The 19,382-nt window shown below is 40.1% G+C and overlaps 3 protein-coding genes across 8 annotated transcripts in view; 2 read left to right on the top strand and 1 right to left on the bottom strand.

Moving 5' to 3' along the window:
- tulp4a (TUB like protein 4a) overlaps positions 1–3,238 on the top strand; it is a 34,859-nt gene extending 31,621 nt beyond the window's left edge. For all 5 annotated transcript variants that reach the window (XM_056428732.1, XM_056428730.1, XM_056428731.1 and 2 more), the window contains one exon: positions 46–3,238. In XM_056428732.1, coding sequence (XP_056284707.1) covers positions 46–162 — 117 coding nt within the window. In that variant the 3' untranslated portion in view covers positions 163–3,238. The remainder of the gene's footprint in view (positions 1–45) is intronic.
- A 1,923-nt stretch (positions 3,239–5,161) lies between these two features.
- Positions 5,162–12,212, top strand: tmem181 (transmembrane protein 181). Of its 2 annotated transcripts, none has more exons than XM_056428749.1 (17): positions 5,162–5,409; positions 6,905–7,008; positions 7,201–7,268; positions 7,955–8,045; positions 8,174–8,292; positions 8,487–8,603; positions 8,882–8,962; positions 9,106–9,205; positions 9,492–9,622; positions 9,717–9,808; positions 9,889–9,946; positions 10,070–10,172; positions 10,253–10,304; positions 10,412–10,494; positions 10,602–10,691; positions 10,777–10,843; positions 10,928–12,212. In XM_056428749.1, exons 1-17 carry the CDS (start codon positions 5,276–5,278, stop codon positions 11,010–11,012), a joined length of 1,575 nt encoding a protein of 524 aa, XP_056284724.1. In that variant the 5' UTR covers positions 5,162–5,275; the 3' UTR covers positions 11,013–12,212. The 2 variants fall into 2 exon arrangements, with proteins under 2 accessions (XP_056284724.1, XP_056284723.1); XM_056428748.1 differs by lacking the exon at positions 5,162–5,409 and adding an exon at positions 6,632–6,722.
- dynlt1b (dynein light chain Tctex-type 1b) lies at positions 12,206–13,542 on the bottom strand. Its single transcript, XM_056428761.1, has 5 exons — positions 13,425–13,542; positions 13,201–13,242; positions 12,741–12,864; positions 12,577–12,654; positions 12,206–12,424 (listed from the first exon to the last, which is right to left on the bottom strand). The coding sequence occupies exons 1-5, from the start codon at positions 13,449–13,451 to the stop codon at positions 12,354–12,356; spliced, it is 342 nt and encodes a 113-aa protein (XP_056284736.1). The 5' UTR covers positions 13,452–13,542; the 3' UTR covers positions 12,206–12,353.
- Positions 13,543–19,382: the final 5,840 nt, after the last annotated feature.

Genomic DNA, 19,382 nt, shown 5'->3' with positions numbered 1-19,382 from the left:
TAGCGGCTACGCTTCCGTATGAACATTATTTGTTTTTCTACACAGGTGATGCAGTTCGGCCGGATTGATGGCAACGCCTACATTCTGGACTTTCAGTATCCCTTCTCTGCTGTGCAGGCATTTGCAGTGGCTTTAGCCAATGTTACTCAACGCCTCAAATAAGATATCCCCTCCCTTTTTACCCCGAGTTATATCTGGGATTTAAACACAATCAGTTGAAGGGACACAGTTGTTTCATTTGAGATTAACAAACTTTGATTTTGGAGAGACTTAAATCAGCCCTGGTCATAGAGAGAGAGGGAGAGAGAGAGAGAGACACGCTCATGCTGCACTACACAATGCTGCCACTAGAGATGGTGCAATAAGAATAAGAATATACACTTTTATTAATCCCCAAGGGGAAATTAGTTCTCTGCATTTAACCCATCCTTAGTTATTAAGGAGCAGTGGGCTGCGGTGAAGCGCCCGGGAAGCAACTGGGGGTTCAGTGCCTTGCTCAAGGACACTTCGACTTGCAACTCATGGGGAGAGCGGGGATCGAACCCACAACCCTGCGGTTGCAGGACGGCCCTCTTACCCCACTGAGCTAAAGCCGCCCAAAGCATTGGCTGCATTGGCTAAGGAGGCCCTCAGATATGCTCTGTTGGGCAGTCAGGGGCACCTTGCAATGCATGTAGGGCCAAAGAGCTGAGCTTTGGTAATCAACATGCAAATAAATGCTGCTTTAGCTAGAAGAAGCTTATAGACAAGATAACCGATGGGTTAACTGAGAAGAATTGTCGAGGTGCAGTTTTCAAAAGAAGAAGCAGCAGCAGTAATACTTGAAAACCACACTCTGGAGATCCACGTTGTGTTTTCCCTAGAGCGCACAGGTACTACTGGGCACTGAAATCCATTGCTGTACAAACTTCAGTGAAACAGTTACCACTTTATTATACTGCTTTTGCTTTTAGGATTTTATTAAATGACTAAACGTAGTGGAGGGTAGGAGGGTCTTTTTGATTTTGCTCTCTGCCATTCCTTTTGTTACTGTCTCAGTCCATGTTGGTTGGAATTGAGGCTTAGATATATGCATCATTTAGGAGCACTACTAAGAGGTCACACGTTTCACTGTCGTAAAAGGTGTGTCACTGTTCAAAACTTGGGGAGGTCGAGTAGTAAATATAGATACGTTGAACTGCAGTCTTTTCCATATATTTTCCTGGGACTTTGAAGGAAGAAGTGTTACTCTGCTACATGGATTAATTTATATGTACATTTTGTTTCCTTATCTATTCAGATATGAATTTTAACATTATTGTCATTGTGATACAGAATCTCACACCAAGTCAACATTTTCAACTTACCTGCTTTATTTGGGAGAACTGGTGGCTGAATTTGAATATCGCCGTGTAGTCTGGGGTGATTTAGGTGGAAGCGGTGTACTGAATAGCTTTGACTGATATGTCCTGCACTTAGTGAAATATCTACATGCGGTGACACAGGCGCAAAAGAAGTCGCCAAGGCCTGGATGGAACAACTCAACCTCTGGCATGAAGGGATTTGTCACCTGCTGTCACTTCTGTGAAGTGAGTGTGTAGTTGGGGCGAGGGGCCCCTGCTCCTTAAGACCACACTAAACGTATAAGCAAGGTACAGGAAATATTTTTGTATATTTCACCTATGCCATTTCATACACTTTTCAGAAGTCATGTAAATACATATCAGTCATATGTAAATGTTGTAAAGAGACTTGGGTGACTTTGACAGATGTCTGTTTACACCTGTTTTCACTGTGTTTTAAGTGTAATTGTAGGTGTGGAGCGACGCTGTAGAACTGTTTAACTCGACAGCGACAACCATGAAAAAAAGTTAACAGTTGAGCTGAAATCATCGTCGCTGAATCTATGAAATCAGAACTCCAATGAGGGATGAAGCTATTGAAATCTGTTCATTTAATAAGCTGACACTGAAATCTGAAAAGCTGTTTTTTTTGGTATTGTTTTTTTTTTTCAGGCAGACAAGCTTTTATTTGTGTTGAACTAAGGACACAGAGCTGATGGGACGAAGAGTAAATCATTAGGCACATTGCAAATATATATAAATAGGTTTTATCTGTATAAGATGATAGTAAAACGCATCTAAAAAAGGGCAGTTATATTAGGCAGGTGTGTGACGAGGGTCACCTCTAACCTTTGTGCCAAAATATGCATTTGCTAAAATGTATAGTTGAAACAAATGGGCCTAGAGGGAAGTGTAACCTAATTCTTCATATAAAGAAAAGCCATCACTTTGGACCTGCTCGGTATTGGTCACAAAATTGATGAGATTATTTAACTTTTTTGTGTGATCTTTCTGTATCGCAACCAAATGCATGTCTGTCAGAGGGGCGTTGTAGAGATGCAAATTGAAACAATAATTTAAAAAAGGCTCTTATGACCCTAAAAAAAAGGAAGAGAACATGATCATGCATGTCATAAAGAAAATATCCATCTTTTTGTGTTAGTTGTGCAATATTTTCTTTTGGGGAAAAAGTCCTTTGTCATCAATTTTGACCAGTTTGATACCATTCGTTTAGTTCTGTACATTTTATTTATGAGATTATTTCCTGAAGGAGATATAGTATCTATATATACTGTATATTGTGGAGTTTTCTGAACATTTCTTTGTGTTTATAAAATTTGTGTAGCCCAAATTGTGTGATGGGAAGATGGGGTTGGGTCAGGGGGGGTTACTGTGTTTTGTGAAGTTGCATTGGATGGGAAAGATGAGTGAGTAAGTGCCCAGTTTCGTGTAGTTGGTAGACTAGTTATGTAGAGAGTAACTGTCAAGTCAAGGTGCGTCTGTATTCAACTGTGCAGTCTACCAATCCCATCAGTGTTAAATCTATTATCTTTAAATGTGTGTGATCATGGCTTCTTACACATACACACACACCTACACAAACATCGTTCACACAAGTTCACAAGTGTAAACCACTGAGTTCATGTTAAGAATTGCCTCTGGGCTTAAGTTAAGGATTCACTTCAAACTGATTTCATGAGATGGCCGGTTGTAGATAATGTAGGATTTGGCTTTTCCTTAGAAAAGGTATGTGCTTTGTATTTGTAGATGTAGACTTAAATGACAAAAACACTTGAGTCTGATTTGGTGACTGAACGTTTCTAGTGAATGGATAGTAAGGCATGCCATGTAAATTATTTTATAATTGTATATGTCACGCATCTTTTGAATAAAATGTCATTGTTTTCCGAAAAAAATGCTGTCTTGTTTCCTAGATGGATCCATTATTGTTGAATTGAGAGATGGAATTGTTCAAATCCAGCTAGCTGTTTGACGGGGATAGAGTTTACACAAGGTGTCTCTCTGGCGTCAAACGGCAAATAGTACGCCATCAAAAAATAAAAGGTCTGGAAGAACAAACAAGAAGAACAAACAAGAGTAATGAAGGTGCTCTTTGACAGGGAACAAGTTTAAAAAAAGAAGAATGCACTCGATTAGAAAACAGTTTAAAATCCAGTATTCTACAGCCGGGTTTCAGAGGCCTCCTGAAGGCGCTCTGGCAAAATGTTAACTGACCTTTGCTGACCAAAAATAGATATTTATTTCCGGTGGCGTGGAACAGAACATAACATCATTTCCTAACATCTAAACTAACTAGTAGGATAAACCAGAGCTTCCCGGACTATAAAAAAATAAATATTTGCAGGTATAGCCACTCTTATTATAATCCACAACTCCTAGGATGAGATCATTAGACTAAAGCCTGACCGGAGAAATCATAACAATCTAAATGGCCGACTTCCGGTAGAGTTTAGAGCAGGGGTGGGCAAACTTTTTGGCTCAGGGGCCACAATGACTTTTAAAAATGTGATAGATGGGCCGGGCCAGTATAAGAAGGATAGTGTTTGAGTGAACCAATATCAATTACAAGTCAACAAGCCAATAACTAAAAAGTAAAGAAAAATCACAAAGCCAATCGGCGTCGCTCAGCTCTTGAAAACCATCAGCTTTCCTGATTCACTCGATGACGATGCTGAAGTCCCTTCGCTCGTAGTCAACGAGTTTTACGACTGGCATCCCTACATGATCAAGCTGCATGCTGGGTGCTGGTGACTTTTTTTTGTCGCCACACCACATCCACGTTGTTTGAACTACGGTCATTTGATTGTTCTGACCACAAATCTATATAATAACAATAAACATTTTAAGAACATTAGGTCCTCCGTTCTAACAAAGTCAGTGATTGGGCCTTACAATAATAGTTATGATAGTAATAACCAATATACATTGTCATTATATATAATATGGTTAAAGTCATTCATGAACCAACTTCCTTTTTTTTAAATCCTCTTTGTTTTTGATGAGACACTTTACTTGGCAGAGTGAGAAAGCCAGCGCAGCAGTCTTCCCAAGGTCCTAGTGTCCGTGGATTATATTGTTAAGTATTACAGTATGATGATGATAGGCCATTGGATTGTTATTTAAAACATACAAACCAGAATGCACACACATATGTAGCATGTTAGTTATGAATAATTTGCCCATTTGAGAAACAATAGTTTAATTTAATTAAATACAAATAAAAAATAAACATTTTTTTTTAATTAAAAAAAATATTTGGGGGTGCTGAAGCCTCCCTAAAATAGGCATAACGACGCCCCTGACAACAGTGACAGTGAATTGGGCTATTAGTGCATAACGGAAGTGGTGACAGTGCAAGTAAGTGGATGTGTCTGACTTACGATTTTATAATGCATTAATTCATATTGTATGTTTATACTTGTGTGAAGGAGTCTTAGGGTTTTACAAATGTTACTTTACATTGCCCATATTGACAGGAAACACATACACAGACTTGGAAACTCATTTCCAAAGAGAAATGTGGTATAAGAGCTCCACACCCCAACTAGACTCTAATTTGAGATTATGTATGAAGAAAAATGCTGTATATGTGATAATATTTTGAGTATGCAAAGGTAGTCATTGATAGGTTGAATAAAATACACACCATGATACTGACTGGCATGAGAGGCAGCTCTCTTTCTCTGTCCGTGGTGCTGAACTCTGATCACGTGACTCTCCTCCCGTGTGTTTTCTATGTGCTTCTGCCACCTCTTCGGGGTTTTTTGCTCCAGCTTTTTTTTCTTTCTTTGTGGCAACACAAACAAAACAGCTTCGGCTGCATTTTTAATGAACCGACGTGACAACACAGACTGAGCATTGTGCTGTTCTCTATAGGCTGCGGGTTTGTTTCCCCATCGCCATTTTCTGCCGCCCGACGGCTCGGTGTAATAATGGACACCGACTACTCGTCCGGCTCGGAGAACCCTGTGTACACCGAGCTGAAATACTTCTGCAGGAAGATACAGGAGGCCTACAATGAGCTGAAGGAGGACCTGACACCCTACCGCGATAATCGCTTTTACAGGTGGGTCTCCTGTCTGCCAACACAATGGCAGACACACTGCGTTTCATACATAGAAGATGCGCCGCTCATTTCATGATGATGATATATATATATCTATATATATATGTGTGTATGTATGTATATGTATATATATGGATGTAGATGTATATATGTATATATACGTATATATATATGTTTTTACATATATTTATATATATATGTTTATGTATATATGTATGTATATGTATATATACTTATATGTATATAAACATATATATATATATAAATATATATAAACATATATATTATATATATACATATATAAATATCTTTTATTTCAGACCTATGAGTCCATATAGTAACAAACACAAATACAACAACAATATATACAATACAATACAAGGACACAGATATTATCATTGCATTTATATGCAGTGTATATATATATATATGTATACGTATATACACATATACCTATACATATATATATACCTTAATCTAGCATCATCGACTATATAAAGCGACAGCATGCACTACAATACAAGAGTATGTATGTATATATGTATTGTATAAAAAATTATATATACATATACATATATATATGTATATATATATATATATATATACATGTATATATGTAGTGCATGCTGTCTCTTTATATGACTATGATGATGCCAGACTAAGGGATAGAGCAGTCCTACAATAGACCAATAACAAATCAGAGGAAATGGAGTAAAGTAATTTGTATTTTACATACATTCTCAGAATATACTGAATTTGTTAGATCATTTTTAACGAGATAGCGGGATAACAGTTGTTGTCATGCGGAAGGGAAAGTAACGATATGCGGAGATAAATCCCCATATGCCTCATTTATAATGTGTTCACATTTTAAGAAGTTAATTAATTTTCATCTCATTAGAAATGAAAAGTCAACCGTGACGTATAACGCAGTCATGTTACGCACGTGACGCAATACACACGTAAACCACGAAGAGGACGTGTTCGCCCGTTGCCTTCAGGACTTTAAACCGAACACGAAACATAAAAAAGTCGTCACCACAAATATAATGAAAATGAAACGTTAACCTACTAACACTGAAACATGACCAAAGATGCTGAAAATGAGTTACGTTGTACAAACGAGCAGCGGTATCTAATAAAGGAGGAGGGAAGCCCTTCTCCTGGGGTCACGTGACCACGGCCCCTCCCATTCGATGACGTTGCACTCCGGTTGTCGCAGGCTGATGTTGATACACGGATGTGGATTCACGGCAACATTTTTTGTACCAGTTCTTTTCTCGGCAACCGACACTGCGCGCGGAGATGGAGCTGTAAGTGCACGATGCGTTGAGCGGCTTCTCCGGACACGTGTCGCCGATGTTTAAATGTGTGCGCGTGTGTGTGAGAATCCTGAAGCTGTGTCCCATCTGTTACTCCTTCAAGTCGCATGGAAGCTAGTGTTGACATACCGCAACTGACCCACTGACTGTGTGTGTGTCCCTCCCGCTGACAGACTGGCACCCATGCGGCTCTACACCTTGTCCAAGAGACATTTTGTCTTGGTCTTCGTGTTCTTCCTGATCTGCTTTGGCCTCACGATCTTCATCGGGATTGCGGGTATAGTCGATGAACATTTCACAAGTTTGCAACATGCTGTGTGTTGGGTCATCACCTCCTGTTATCTCTGATAAGTCCTTACAGAATGACAACTGGTTTTACTTTCACCACTACTCCACTTTCACCTTTCTGGGTAGTCCAGAGGTTCAGCTTGTTAAACATGTTTTCATGATGTCTTCTTAATTTCTGAAGGTCCAAAGATTATTGCTGAGCAAGAGCACAGTGGAGAACAGTTACTTCTCAAAAACCTCTCAGTCAAGGTACGTTTGAAGGGTGCACGTTAACGTGGCAGCGAGCAGGACACGGTCATGTTGGCTATGAATGTCAGGGTGTTTCATTCATGATGATGGATCGGTGAGATATTTGCAGAATACGACCGCAAAGTACATGTTTTTGGTTGTGCTTGCTTTGAACAGGTTGTTCACTGTACTTGAGCTACTGTGAGCGACACACGTGTCCTTTCTGTAGCCCAACTAAAGACATTTTTACTGTCGTGCTCTGCCTGCTGGCACTTCAGCCTTTTGTTTGCCTGCCGTGCGTGTGCGTGTGCAAACACCATTTGCATGTTGATTCATCTCATGTCATTTTTAGATAATAAAATCTATAAAGCTGAAGCCATTAGTACACAACTGATAAAAACATGTTTTACATGTTCAAGAGGATTGTCAATACATTGTAGACACACAGATGTTTAATCAAATTTATTTTGCAATGTTTTAATTGTGTTCATATCACATTGTTGTTGATCATGAGATTACAACCCTTAACCCTCCTCTCCTAATGTAATTCATAATTTTGTCTTCAGAGAAAATCTTTGGGTTTTGAGTTATGACCCAAGCTAAATGTTTTCCTACTCTAATAACATCTCGTGTGTTTCAGTGACCTCATGAGAAGTATCCCTTTAATGATTGGTAAATGAACGATTTAATTCATTGTATGTTTTCAGACTGGGCCCTTCAATCTCGTGTCTCCTCCCCTCACCACCTACAACCAGCAGCTGTGGCTCACCTGCGTGATGCAGGTGGAAAACAGCAACAGTAAGACCACCGGATGAGCGACAGATGACAACTGTTTATCATGACACTTGAATGAGAGAAATAGCTTTCTCTTTCATTATTTTGGTTTTGGTTAATGCCGACATGTTTTTAATGCTGTCTGTTCTCAGTGGGAGACTTCCAGCAGCCTTTTGAGATCAATGTTGAGCTGAAAGGAGTGACGCAGGACGCCAGTGTGATGCACATCAACAATGTGCACCAGAAATCCCGGACGCTACACTGCGGGGCCGTAAGTGTCAATCAGCGAACACCTTCCTCTCTCACAGTGGGCCGGATTGTCATGAATCATTGAGTCAGGCAGCAGCAACCAGCACAGCAGTGTAGTGTTTGAAGTCATTTGTTTTTTGTTTCTTAGAGTTTATTCATGCACAGTACAGTTGGATTGTTGACTGAGCTAACAGTGCGTTTCTTGTCTCCTTCCAGAAATGTGATGAGATCATTGTGCTCCATCTTGGCTATCTGAACTACACCCAGTACCAGGTCATGGTCCGCTTCAACGGCCTTGAAAACATCACATATGAAATCAAGGTCAAGTTTGTGGTACGTGACCAACGCTGCACGCGACTAAACGCTTTCTTTCCGACGCCGATCGTAGAGCCGATCCCCGACGTGGAGTGTGTTTAATTAATCTTCGACAAAGGGACACGCACTGCTAGTACTGCAGCGCTAATATTGTCCCTGTGATGCTACATTGGATGTATTTAAGTATTATTTCCGAATCGCTTGGGCTCACATGTTAGCATAGCCATTTTACTATTTTGGTTTCTTTTGCCTTTTTCTTCTTATTTTTTAAACGATAATTTAAAATTCCTCCTCAGTGGAAAATGTACAACCCCAGCTTCTCTCAAGTGGAGATCTGGTTCCGATTTGTCTTTGTGGTGCTGACCTTTATGGTGACGGTAAGAGCACTTTTTTTTAACTCAATCATCATTAATGTCACATAAGTTGCAGTATTCAAATCCGACCAAAACATGACGGAAAACAAAAGATAATCAGTGTTTGACAAATGCATGACTGCAACTTGTTTCTCTGCCTGTCCCAGTGTCTGTTTGCACACTCTCTGAGGAAGTTCTCTATGAGGGATTGGGGCATAGAACAGAAGTGGATGTCCATCCTGCTCCCTATGCTGTTACTCTACAATGGTGAGCTTCAGTATTCTCTCTCCTCAAGTCACACCCTTAAAATACAACCTGGACAATCTGGCTTCCCCATTATAGCTCATTTGAACCACTATGGCTGCACCTTTTTGTGATCACAGCCAACCAGTTGTGATTTTATGTGTCAACTGCCAACGTTACATTCGTAAAATTGGATTGGATTGGATTCAATTTATTGTCATTGCAGAGTACAGGTACACAGGCAACGAAATAAGTCCAACTTCACTGTCGGGTGTGTTGCTGAGTGTGTTTTGTTGCTTTTGCTGTTCAGATCCATTTTTCCCGCTGTCATTCCTGGTGAACAGCTGGTTTCCAGGGACGTTAGACACTTTCTTCCAGGCTCTGTTCCTGTGTGCGCTGCTGCTCTTCTGGCTCTGTGTTTACCATGGCATCAGGGTTCAGGTGGGTCCAGTACTACACGTGGGCCGAGAAGGTTTCCTCTCATTTTTTAGCGTGTTATGAATCCTATTTCATGTGTTTTATGTCATTTCCACAGGGGCAGAGGAAATGTCTGACGTTCTACTTGCCGAAGCTGATAATTGTGGGTTTTCTGTGGCTGTCGGCGGTTACACTGGGCATTTGGCAAACGTAAGTCTGACTCCACCGGCCTGATTCCCACTCTGAATAAAAACAGGACTGAACAGATCTGCTCTCTGTTGTATTTGCAGGGTTAATGAACTCCAAGACCCTACCTATCAGTATAAAGTGGACATAGTGAACTTTCAGGTGAGTCTGGTTTATTGGTACAGGTTGTGGTAAAGGTGGTTGACGTGAGTGTTTGGACAGTATTGCTTTATTCATGTCTTCATTTGACTGGTAGTTTAATGAAGTCTCATGTTATTTCTCCAGGGCATGAAGGTCTTCTTCCTGATCGTAGTTGCCCTCTACATCCTCTACCTGATTTTCCTGGTCGTCAGAGCTTGTTCTGAACTCAAGAACATGCCTTACTCTGGTATCACAGCACACCTCTCAGGGTTTGATTCAATTGCTATCAGTATGATTACATTAATGTGCTGTGTTTTCAACCACCAGATCTCCGGCTCAGGTTTTTGACAGCTCTGACGTTTGTGGTCCTTGTTATAAGGTGTGTTTAAGGAAAATCCGAAACCTAAAAGAACCGTCTGTGTTGTCTGTGTGTGTGTCTCTGTGATGACCTACGTCCTGCTGATCTTGTTGCTCTTTCTCCTCCAGCATGGTCATCCTCTACCTGAGGTTTGGTGCCAAGGCTCTCCAAGACAACTTTGTTGCTGAACTGTCGACGCATTACCAAAACTATATCTTTTAAAACATTTCATTTGGACTATTTCATTTAAATATAGCATGTGAGATGCCTTGTTGATGTCTTAAATAGTGAGAACCTATTCCTTAACTCCAAACATACCAGCTGAATTTTTATCATTCTATGGTCTACTCAATTTTTACTTGTATACATTGGCATTTGTGTATTCCCCCTCCAAAAATTCACTTTATGGTAGGTAATACACTACAATATCAATTCAGTAGATAATAAAGATGATGTCATGTATGCACCCAACTGGTTTTGTCTAATTTCCCAGACTCCCAGTTGAAGGATAATCCTGCTTTCTCCATGCTAAATGACTCAGATGATGAAGTAATATATGGGTAAGCATTTATTTGAATTGTTGCGGTAGTATTCAGTGTGGGCTTGCATGAACCAGCTGATGTTTCCTTTTGTCTTTAATAAAGGAGTGATTATGAAGACAAGCCTTTACGAAACGGACGTGCTATCAAAGCAACCGCCAAGTACCAGGATGAGAGTGACAGTAACTGACGAGGCCTCTGATTGGCTGGTTGTTCCTTTGTCGTGTCCCTGTTGGAAACTATCATGTCTATGTGTAAATAAGGAGTAATTGCATTGGTATTATAAAATGATAAACTGTATGTGTACATAATTATATTTTTTAAAGTTCAACGTCTACTGAATGTAGTGTATTTTACTGAAAGTTGGGGCAATCCTTTTTCTTTGTTTATGCCATTTCCATCTCCTTGTAAACAAAGGAAACAAACAGATGTACAATGATACAATTTTTACACATTTCCTGATAACATTTCTTCACAACCTGAGTCGGAATTGATTGGGTAAAGTGTGAATATTAATTTGAGATTTTGTGTGCGTGTGAGAAATGTTATTTGTAACACTGCGTTGAACCACTCACTCTATTGAGTTCTTTCTGCCATTACATTATGTTCTCTGACTGAGAATAATGAGAATGCATATTCGATATATGCATGCCAAAGCTGAGTTGCATTATATCGGTGATAGAAAGTAGAGGAAGCTTATGCTGCCGCAGCCGTAAATGCACATTTTGGGTTCCTCAGCACTGGTATGGCCAATAAATGTGATTTAAAGTGCCATGGCACATGTTGGCTGTTGATAAATTTTCTTTTTCCTCATGTTTTTTTTAATACAGAGAGCCTTGGATGGAATAGGTCTCACCTCTCTAGACACTTTCTTTCAAATCAGCTTTGTAAATGCACTAGTTTAAGAATTTAACTTATTTTGCGAGAAAATTACGACTTGATACTGAACTTTCTGACTGTCCGGTAGCTTTGCTTGTGGTGCATTGCTTGGATTTAACACAGCTGAATGTAGAGGACTACTGAATTATGTTAAATATTTCATATTCCCACACATACAGTAGGCCAATTTTATTTGCCTTATGTTGAACATTTTAAGCAATTGGTCTTTCTTCTCTAACTGCCCCCATATTGCTTGCAATTTTCTGCATTTTCTAAAACTGGAGGTATGGACAAAAACAGCCCAAACTATTTTTTTTCCATGTATTCAAATCAAGATGGTGCCATGTCTTTACGTTTCTTACATGGACTGCTGTCTCCAATTGATAAATGGTTTGGCATAAATGTTTCCTAGTATGTTGGATATTCCTACAATTATTGTTGCTTAGTAAGATAAAAGCTGTACATGTATCACTGTCACATCACATGTAAATAAAGCAACATGGATACAGCACAGCATTGTTTTAATCAGTCAGCACTTATTCCAAAAATATAACAGTATTCAAATATAGCCAGCATGACCAAACAACATGCTGATTTAGAAAAAATACTCAACATCCTACAAATTTCAAACACCAGGTGCATTGTCATGGGTTCAGATGGCCAGCCCAAAAATACTGACGATACAGTACATGGAATTGTTCTCCCATCTCACCGCACAGCTTCCTGTAGGGTGCAATACACAATACATTCAGTATCCTCTCAACATCACATTTAAAGTATGAGACAAAAAGCCACATGTATCTGAAAGCTGACCATTCAAAAGCTTACAAGCACACAGAAGAGAAACATTATATTAAATGAACATTGTATTTTACCATCAGTAGAGTTGTCCCAGAAGCACGCGCTGGTTGTTTGCAGACCTGCTCCAGTTTTTTGCATGATGATACAGGTTACTGTGGGAAAACACTGTCTTTTATCACAAACTCAATAGCGCAATAAACATAATAATAGTATCGTTGCACTGCAGCAGTGCACGTACCTATATATTTGAAAGGCTTCCCGAGTTTGCTGAGTTGACTGAGGCATTGCTCCACTACACTGGTGGTCCAGTGGTTTACTCTGTTGTGCTGGTAGGTATTTACTCCTATGGCTGCTTCTACCGACTGCAGAGACAGTGTCAACAAAGTCTTCAACTTCAACTGATCCCCACACACACACACACACACACACACCTTTAATTGATCTACACACACACAATCATACATTATAATAGCCTTGCAATTATATTGTAATAGTAGAGGTATAAATTCACGGCCTTGCAAACTGTAGCAGAGTGTTTTACTGATTCTGTTGTATGACATCCATTGAGAGTGAGGTTATGGACGGTGCCTAGCAACCGTTACAGTGCCCTTAGCAACCAACTAGCGTTAAGTAACAAACTAGCTTTTAAGCCAGACGCAATGCAAAACTCGGTGGATACATTTGTCTTTTTACTTTACCTCTTTAATGATTTTTGACACTTCTTCAACGAGGAACGTAGTCTGTTTGGTGAAAAATAAAACGGTTATGTTTATGCTAGCCGCTCGTCATGGCTGTTCGTCTTCTCACGTTCATTTATCGTCAAACAGGTAACTCAACATTATTAGGAAACCCTTCAAAGAGAGATGTTTGTGGTAATACATGAGCGTTTCATGTAATACTTAATTTGAATTATGAAACCCACCTCCTCTTCCGTCTGATCCTCGTCCATTACTAGAGCCTCCGACGTGTAAACCAAGCGCAGCAAAGAGAGAATCAGGCACCGAGGACATTTCCGGTCATATTCCTTCAGAATAAAACAGTCTGATATTTATTTGTATAAACTAAAAAATTAAATAATAAGCCGTTTGCTGTGAAAATAAATAACTTCACTAATGGTCAGAAAACTAGCTAAGTCACGATACCACCGTTCTGGCTCCATTCCTCTTCACTATCTACACCTCAGACTTCAAGCACAACTCTGGCAACGTCTACCTGCAAAAGTTCTCTCGACGACTCTGCAATCGTCGGCCTCATCTCTGCCGACGATGACAGAGAATACAGAGAACTGAACCAGGACTTTTTGGAATGGTGCCAGCGGAACTGCCTCCACATCAACTCCAGTAAGACCAAGGAGCTGGTGGTGGACTTCCGCCGTGGTAAACGCACTCCTCCGGTACCAGTGAGCATCCAGGGACTGGACATTGAGATTGTAAAATCTTATAAGTACCTGGGTGTTCACCTGAACAACAAACTGGACTGGGCTGACCACGCACACGCACTTTATAAAAGGGGACAGAGCAGACTCTTTCTGCTGAGGAGACTGGGGTCCTTTGGGGTGCAGGGAGCACTCCTGAAGACCTTCGTTGACTCTGTGGTGGGACTGCGGTCAACTCAGCCGACACTCGGATCTCCGTGGTCCTGATGTTGACGTAAACGCATTCGATCGGGGAGCGCGCGAGGTTTTGATAAGTAGCGGACGGATTCACGTGACACAACATCATAGATCGTTTATGATTTATCTTAAATTATGCTAACATTAAAAAGAACTGATTTCATGAGACATCATCTTTTTCTTTCATGTCATGCATGGCTCTCCCGATACCGCTTAATACCGATGCCCAGACTTATCATCAGACACCCGACAGACATCCTGCACTGCCAACCATGACCACATGAGACCACCAGTCCACCCAGAACGTCATTTCAAATCTTTAGAAAGACATAGTTTTTTCCACTTTCTTCGGAGAAGCTTTCTCTTTCATGTCCCATAAATCCAGCATTTACTGATGGAATCGTGTGGAACACCATAATTTTCCCATATTCACCAATCCAAAATTTTGTCGGACACTTTTCTTCAGACATGAAGAACGATCATTCTTCCATAGTTATCTAAACGAGCTCCTTTCGACGCTGGCCACGATTGAGTTAGACATCCATCATTTTACCATCATTTTGCCGATTCAATTTTCAGGGACAATCCAGTTCGGCACCTTGAGAATCAGACATGGCTCTGGCCTCAATTCAATATTATTTATTGATATGGGAATAGTTCAACCCAAGTAATCGGTCATTATAAGTAATCAGACACCATGTACCGCAATTATCGTTTTAAAAAAGTGGAAAGCACTTTGATGGAAATAAGCCGAACAAATTAAACCTTAACTTCACGTCAAATAAAATGACCAATACCTTCTTCACCCACTGACATACACACACAACACCACACACACACACACACACACACACACACACACACTACACACACACACACACACACACACACACACACGCACACACCACACGCACACACACACACAGACACCACCAGACACACACTCACACACACACACACACACACACACAGACACACACACAGACACACACACGCACACACACCGACACACAGCACACGCACACACCACCACTGCAGACTGACCCTGACTCCCCAATAGCCTTCTTTAAATTAGCCTTCTTTGAATTTTGAAAGACTGAAAATTTCTAAAAAATTAACTAAATGACAAATTAACTAAATCGTATAAGGTGACAATTTTCTGGTGGGGTTTTCTTGGGGTGGTTTTTGGAGGATTCCCTCATGACCTCAAAGTATTGTATTTTAAATATATAATAGTTAAATATAAAGTATAAAGATAATTATGAAAAGACGCCAATATCACGGGTCAGTCTGTATGCGTGTGTGTGGTGGGGTGTGTGTGTGTGTGCGTGTATGCTCTGCTGTGCTGTATGGGCTGTGTGTGTGTGTCTGTGTGTGAGAGTGTGTGTGTCTGTCTCTGTGTATGTGTGTGTTGCTGTGATATGGGTGGAAATAATCTGTGTGTGTGTACGGATGTGTGTAGGACTTTTGTGAAGGTGTGTGTGTCTGTGTGTGTTTGTGAAACAATGTATTAGTTTGTATGCATATCAGTGGAAGTTGAAGGGTAAATCATGTTGGCATTATAATCTGAAAATTATTTCCCAGATTTTAACTAGAAATGACCAAAAAGCGGGGAAAACGAAAAATGACCGCTGTCTAAACATTTTGATTCCCAATGAAAATATTGAAAAAATATCTTAATTGTACAGGATATTCCAGTTCTACGGGAGTCTGGGAACAGCTGGATCAGTCTGCACTCAGCCGGGAAGTCAATGCCGGGCATTATGGGGAAAAATGTATATAAAGCACTTCAATAGGTGTGAATGTGACGATGTGTCTGTGTGAGTATGTTAATGTCTGTGTGTATCTATTTGGTTCGTGTGTGATGTCTATGTGTGTGTGTGTGTGTGATGGATTGTCATGAACAATGCAACATCAGAAGAGTAAATTGCACTATTAACATGAAAGAAAATATTTCAAAGAAACATGAAAGAAAATGATATGATTTCTCTCATAAACATGAAATTTAATTAATGTTACAACATTTTAATGACATTGTTCTGATTACTTCTCCCAATGAAGTTAGTGGAGTCTGATTTGGAGGATAATGCATCAGTCAATTGTCCTGAACAAGTCTGAACACAAAGAAGCACTATGGTGGGGAAAGAAATAAAATACTTCACTTCAGAAAACAAAAATATGACGATTTAAAGATAAATTATTGGACTTTAATTTGAAATATCTCAAATTGGGTCGTGTAGATATGTCTGATTCCCAGGATGAATGAAGTCAGATTGTCCTGAACACAGCTGCATCAGTCAATGCATTATGGGAGAAACATAGAGAAAGCACTTCACATGAAGAAATGACCGATTTCTTTAAACATGACTAAAATATCTTTCAAATTGTCCAAACGTAATCGGGTCCTGATTATTAAATTAATTCAAGTCAAGATTGTCATTCTTTGTCAATGATCAGTCAAGCTAAATGCCGGCATTTTAAAACAAAAAAGCGAAAGCACTGAGCAAAATGAAAGAATGACAAACATACTTAGAAGAAATGAAATGAATCTCTAAAGATAAGATTTTGGACTTTAATTTGAAATATTCCAATTGTGTCCGTAGATCTGATTGAAATTGTCCTTAGTGGAGATTGTGATTGTCCTTGAACAAATCAGTCAAATCCCGGCATGTCGGGAAAAACATGAAAAAGAATAAAAAAGTCAAAACATGAAAGATTCAACTACGATTGAAATTAATGATTCGGTCTATGATTTTTGGGACTTTTAATTGAATTTTCTCAAATTGGGTCCAAAGATTTGTGTCTGATGTCCAGGACTTGGGAAGTCAAGATTGTCCTGAACACAACTGCACTGATTCATGCAGACAAGCATTTCAAACATAAGAGAAAAAACTGCTTCAACAAACTAAATGAAAAAAGAGAAAAGACGATTTCAAGAAAGATTTCTCAATTTATGAGAGATTTAATTTGAAATTGAAAAAATTCCTCATCCAATGGAGAGAGATGTTCCTGATGGGTGATGGTCCATGGATGATCCCAGCTGCATCAGCTCAATCAATCAGTGGTGAAAGAAAAATGTATAATGCATTTCAATAAATGAAAAAAAATGACCGTCTTCAAGTTTAGGAATTTTACTTTTTTGAATATAATCCCAATGGGGAACGATATAGTCTGAATTCCCAGGATAATGGAAGTCAGGACTGTCTTGAACACAGCTGCATCATTCATTCTGACTGTTGGGAAATCTATCAGTTAATTGTTTCTGTATATGCTAGTGTATGATTTGTCGACATCTTATTTTGAACTGCGGTCAACTCAGCCGACACTCGGATCTCCGTGGTCAACTCAGCCGACACTTACATTTCTGTGCACCTATAGACTGATGTTGACTCGGCTGAGTTGACCGCAGTCTTCTGGAGCAGCAGCATGGCAGCTGCTGACAGGAAGAGGCTGAACGAGCTGCTTCCAGCAGCGTGCTGGGGTGTCCTCTGGATACTGTGGAGGTGGTGGGGGACGGGAGGATGATGGCAAAGCTATCGTCCCTGATGAACCACACCTCCCACCCCATGCATGACACTCTCGCAGCTCTGCACAGCTCCTTCAGCCACCGGCTGATTCATCCCCGGTGTCTGAGGGAGAGGTACCACAAGTCCTTCCTTCCTGCTGCTGTCAGGCTGCACAACACACTGTCATGATATGGAGTTGCTGTCTTGTTCTGTGTCTTATTTTGAAGTCCTTGTGTCATCTGTCTCCCTGTGATTGTCTGCCCTGGTCCTATTTGTTTCCTTCTGTGTGATTGCTGGCCCCGCCCTCATTGTGTCCGCCTGTGTCTCGTTCCCCGTTGTCCAATCACCTTCACTTTGCCTGTGTATTTAAACCCTGTTCGTCTCATTCCCAATGTGGCTTCGTACCGTTTGGTCCGCGTTTTGTCGGCCTGTCTAGTGTGTTGAATTAAATATTGGTTTTGCAGTAGTTGTCAGTGTGCGTTTGGGTTCAATCTCCGTGCTCCACATAACACACACTGCAGTAGATCGCTGGAGATCCAGGGGGGATAAATAAATAGAGCAGACTCGAGCACTGTTCTCAAGTCTACTTGAGGAGCTGGGAGAGTCCTAGGTACCAGAATGTGTATCGATATAAATATACACCTACATGTACGATACGATTCTCTGAATTAGTGTAACTGAGGGTTTTACGTTACTTAATAATGCAAGTAACACGGCAACTTTATATTTTTTCCGTCTGCTCCTTCACAATAAAAGCCCTGCACTGGTGAACTAATCTTACATGAGGTTGTTCAGCTTTAGTAAGACGGCATTGAAGGCCTCGGTAGAAAATGCACGGGCCGCCATGGTTTATTGTGGCCGACTCATTCAAGCCACATCAATAAGCTAGGCTGTATGGTAAAGATAGGCAAACAGAATGATTGCACGTCTACAGCCGTTAAAAACAGATGTGATTTTATTCGCCAGGTCATGTTCATTGTCTTGATAACATAATATAGAACAATATTATAAAACTAAATTTAAACAGGGTGACATACCGCCACCTGTTGTTCATTTAACGTTATACGTCCTCAAGAAGACGCACTTTTCTTTCCCTCGAGTCGAGGACACTTTCAAGGAGGTAAAGTTGTAATGCTTTAAAAAAAGATATTTTTGTAAAGTGTATTATATAAGTACAGTATCCTGACATTAACTTTATCTGCGAGATGTGTTGTTGATGTTCAGGATAACACAATAGTACCATTTGCTCGTCGAGTTTTGTGTAACTGCTAGCTTCGCTAATATAGCTGACATGCTAGCTAAAGAGTTAACGGCATTAGGTGAGGAGTGGGGGGTATTTATGTTATTCTGCCAATAACTAGCTAACGTTAGTGTTACTCTCCCAGTCTGCTGAACGTATGTGAAAACTAACCGCTCTAATTTAACAATACTCCTGCACTAGTAATGTTAATATAACATTAACTGACTCAGTGAACTTGGTAACGTTAATGAAGCCAGTTCACTGAGAGTTAGCTAATGTTATGACAGCCATTAAAGCTACGCATTCCCTTACGTTACACTTAACCTCACGCTATTACTTCTAGCTTAAGGTAAATGTGAATTAGCTTTGGCTTCGATCCTAAACTAAATCTAAATATTAAGCTAACCGTAGGCCTTATATGTCAAGGTCCTGAAGAGTCTCTGGCTGTCTTTAAAGTTCACTTCCGTTTGGGAAGTTCTTGCAAAAAAACAACCTATGAATTGTAGTTTCCGTGGTTTGCAA

Source organism: Pseudoliparis swirei, chromosome 12, assembly GCF_029220125.1.
Source record: "Pseudoliparis swirei isolate HS2019 ecotype Mariana Trench chromosome 12, NWPU_hadal_v1, whole genome shotgun sequence".
Lineage (NCBI taxonomy): Eukaryota > Metazoa > Chordata > Actinopteri > Perciformes > Liparidae > Pseudoliparis > Pseudoliparis swirei.
This window is presented reverse-complemented; position numbering and strand designations above follow the sequence as displayed.

Coding starts and splice junctions, on each gene's coding strand:
- tmem181 (XM_056428749.1), top strand. CDS start 5,276: ATGGACACCGACTACTCGTCCGGCTCGGAGAACCCTGTGTACACCGAG. Junction 7,269..7,954: donor TCAAAAACCTCTCAGTCAAG/GTACGTTTGAAG, acceptor GTATGTTTTCAG/ACTGGGCCCTTCAATCTCGT. Junction 9,947..10,069: donor TGGACATAGTGAACTTTCAG/GTGAGTCTGGTT, acceptor TTATTTCTCCAG/GGCATGAAGGTCTTCTTCCT.
- dynlt1b (XM_056428761.1), bottom strand. CDS start 13,451: ATGGACGAGGATCAGACGGAAGAGGAG. Junction 13,243..13,424: donor AGGATCAGACGGAAGAGGAG/GTGGGTTTCATA, acceptor TTCACCAAACAG/ACTACGTTCCTCGTTGAAGA. Junction 12,655..12,740: donor GAAGCCTTTCAAATATATAG/GTACGTGCACTG, acceptor GTTTTCCCACAG/TAACCTGTATCATCATGCAA.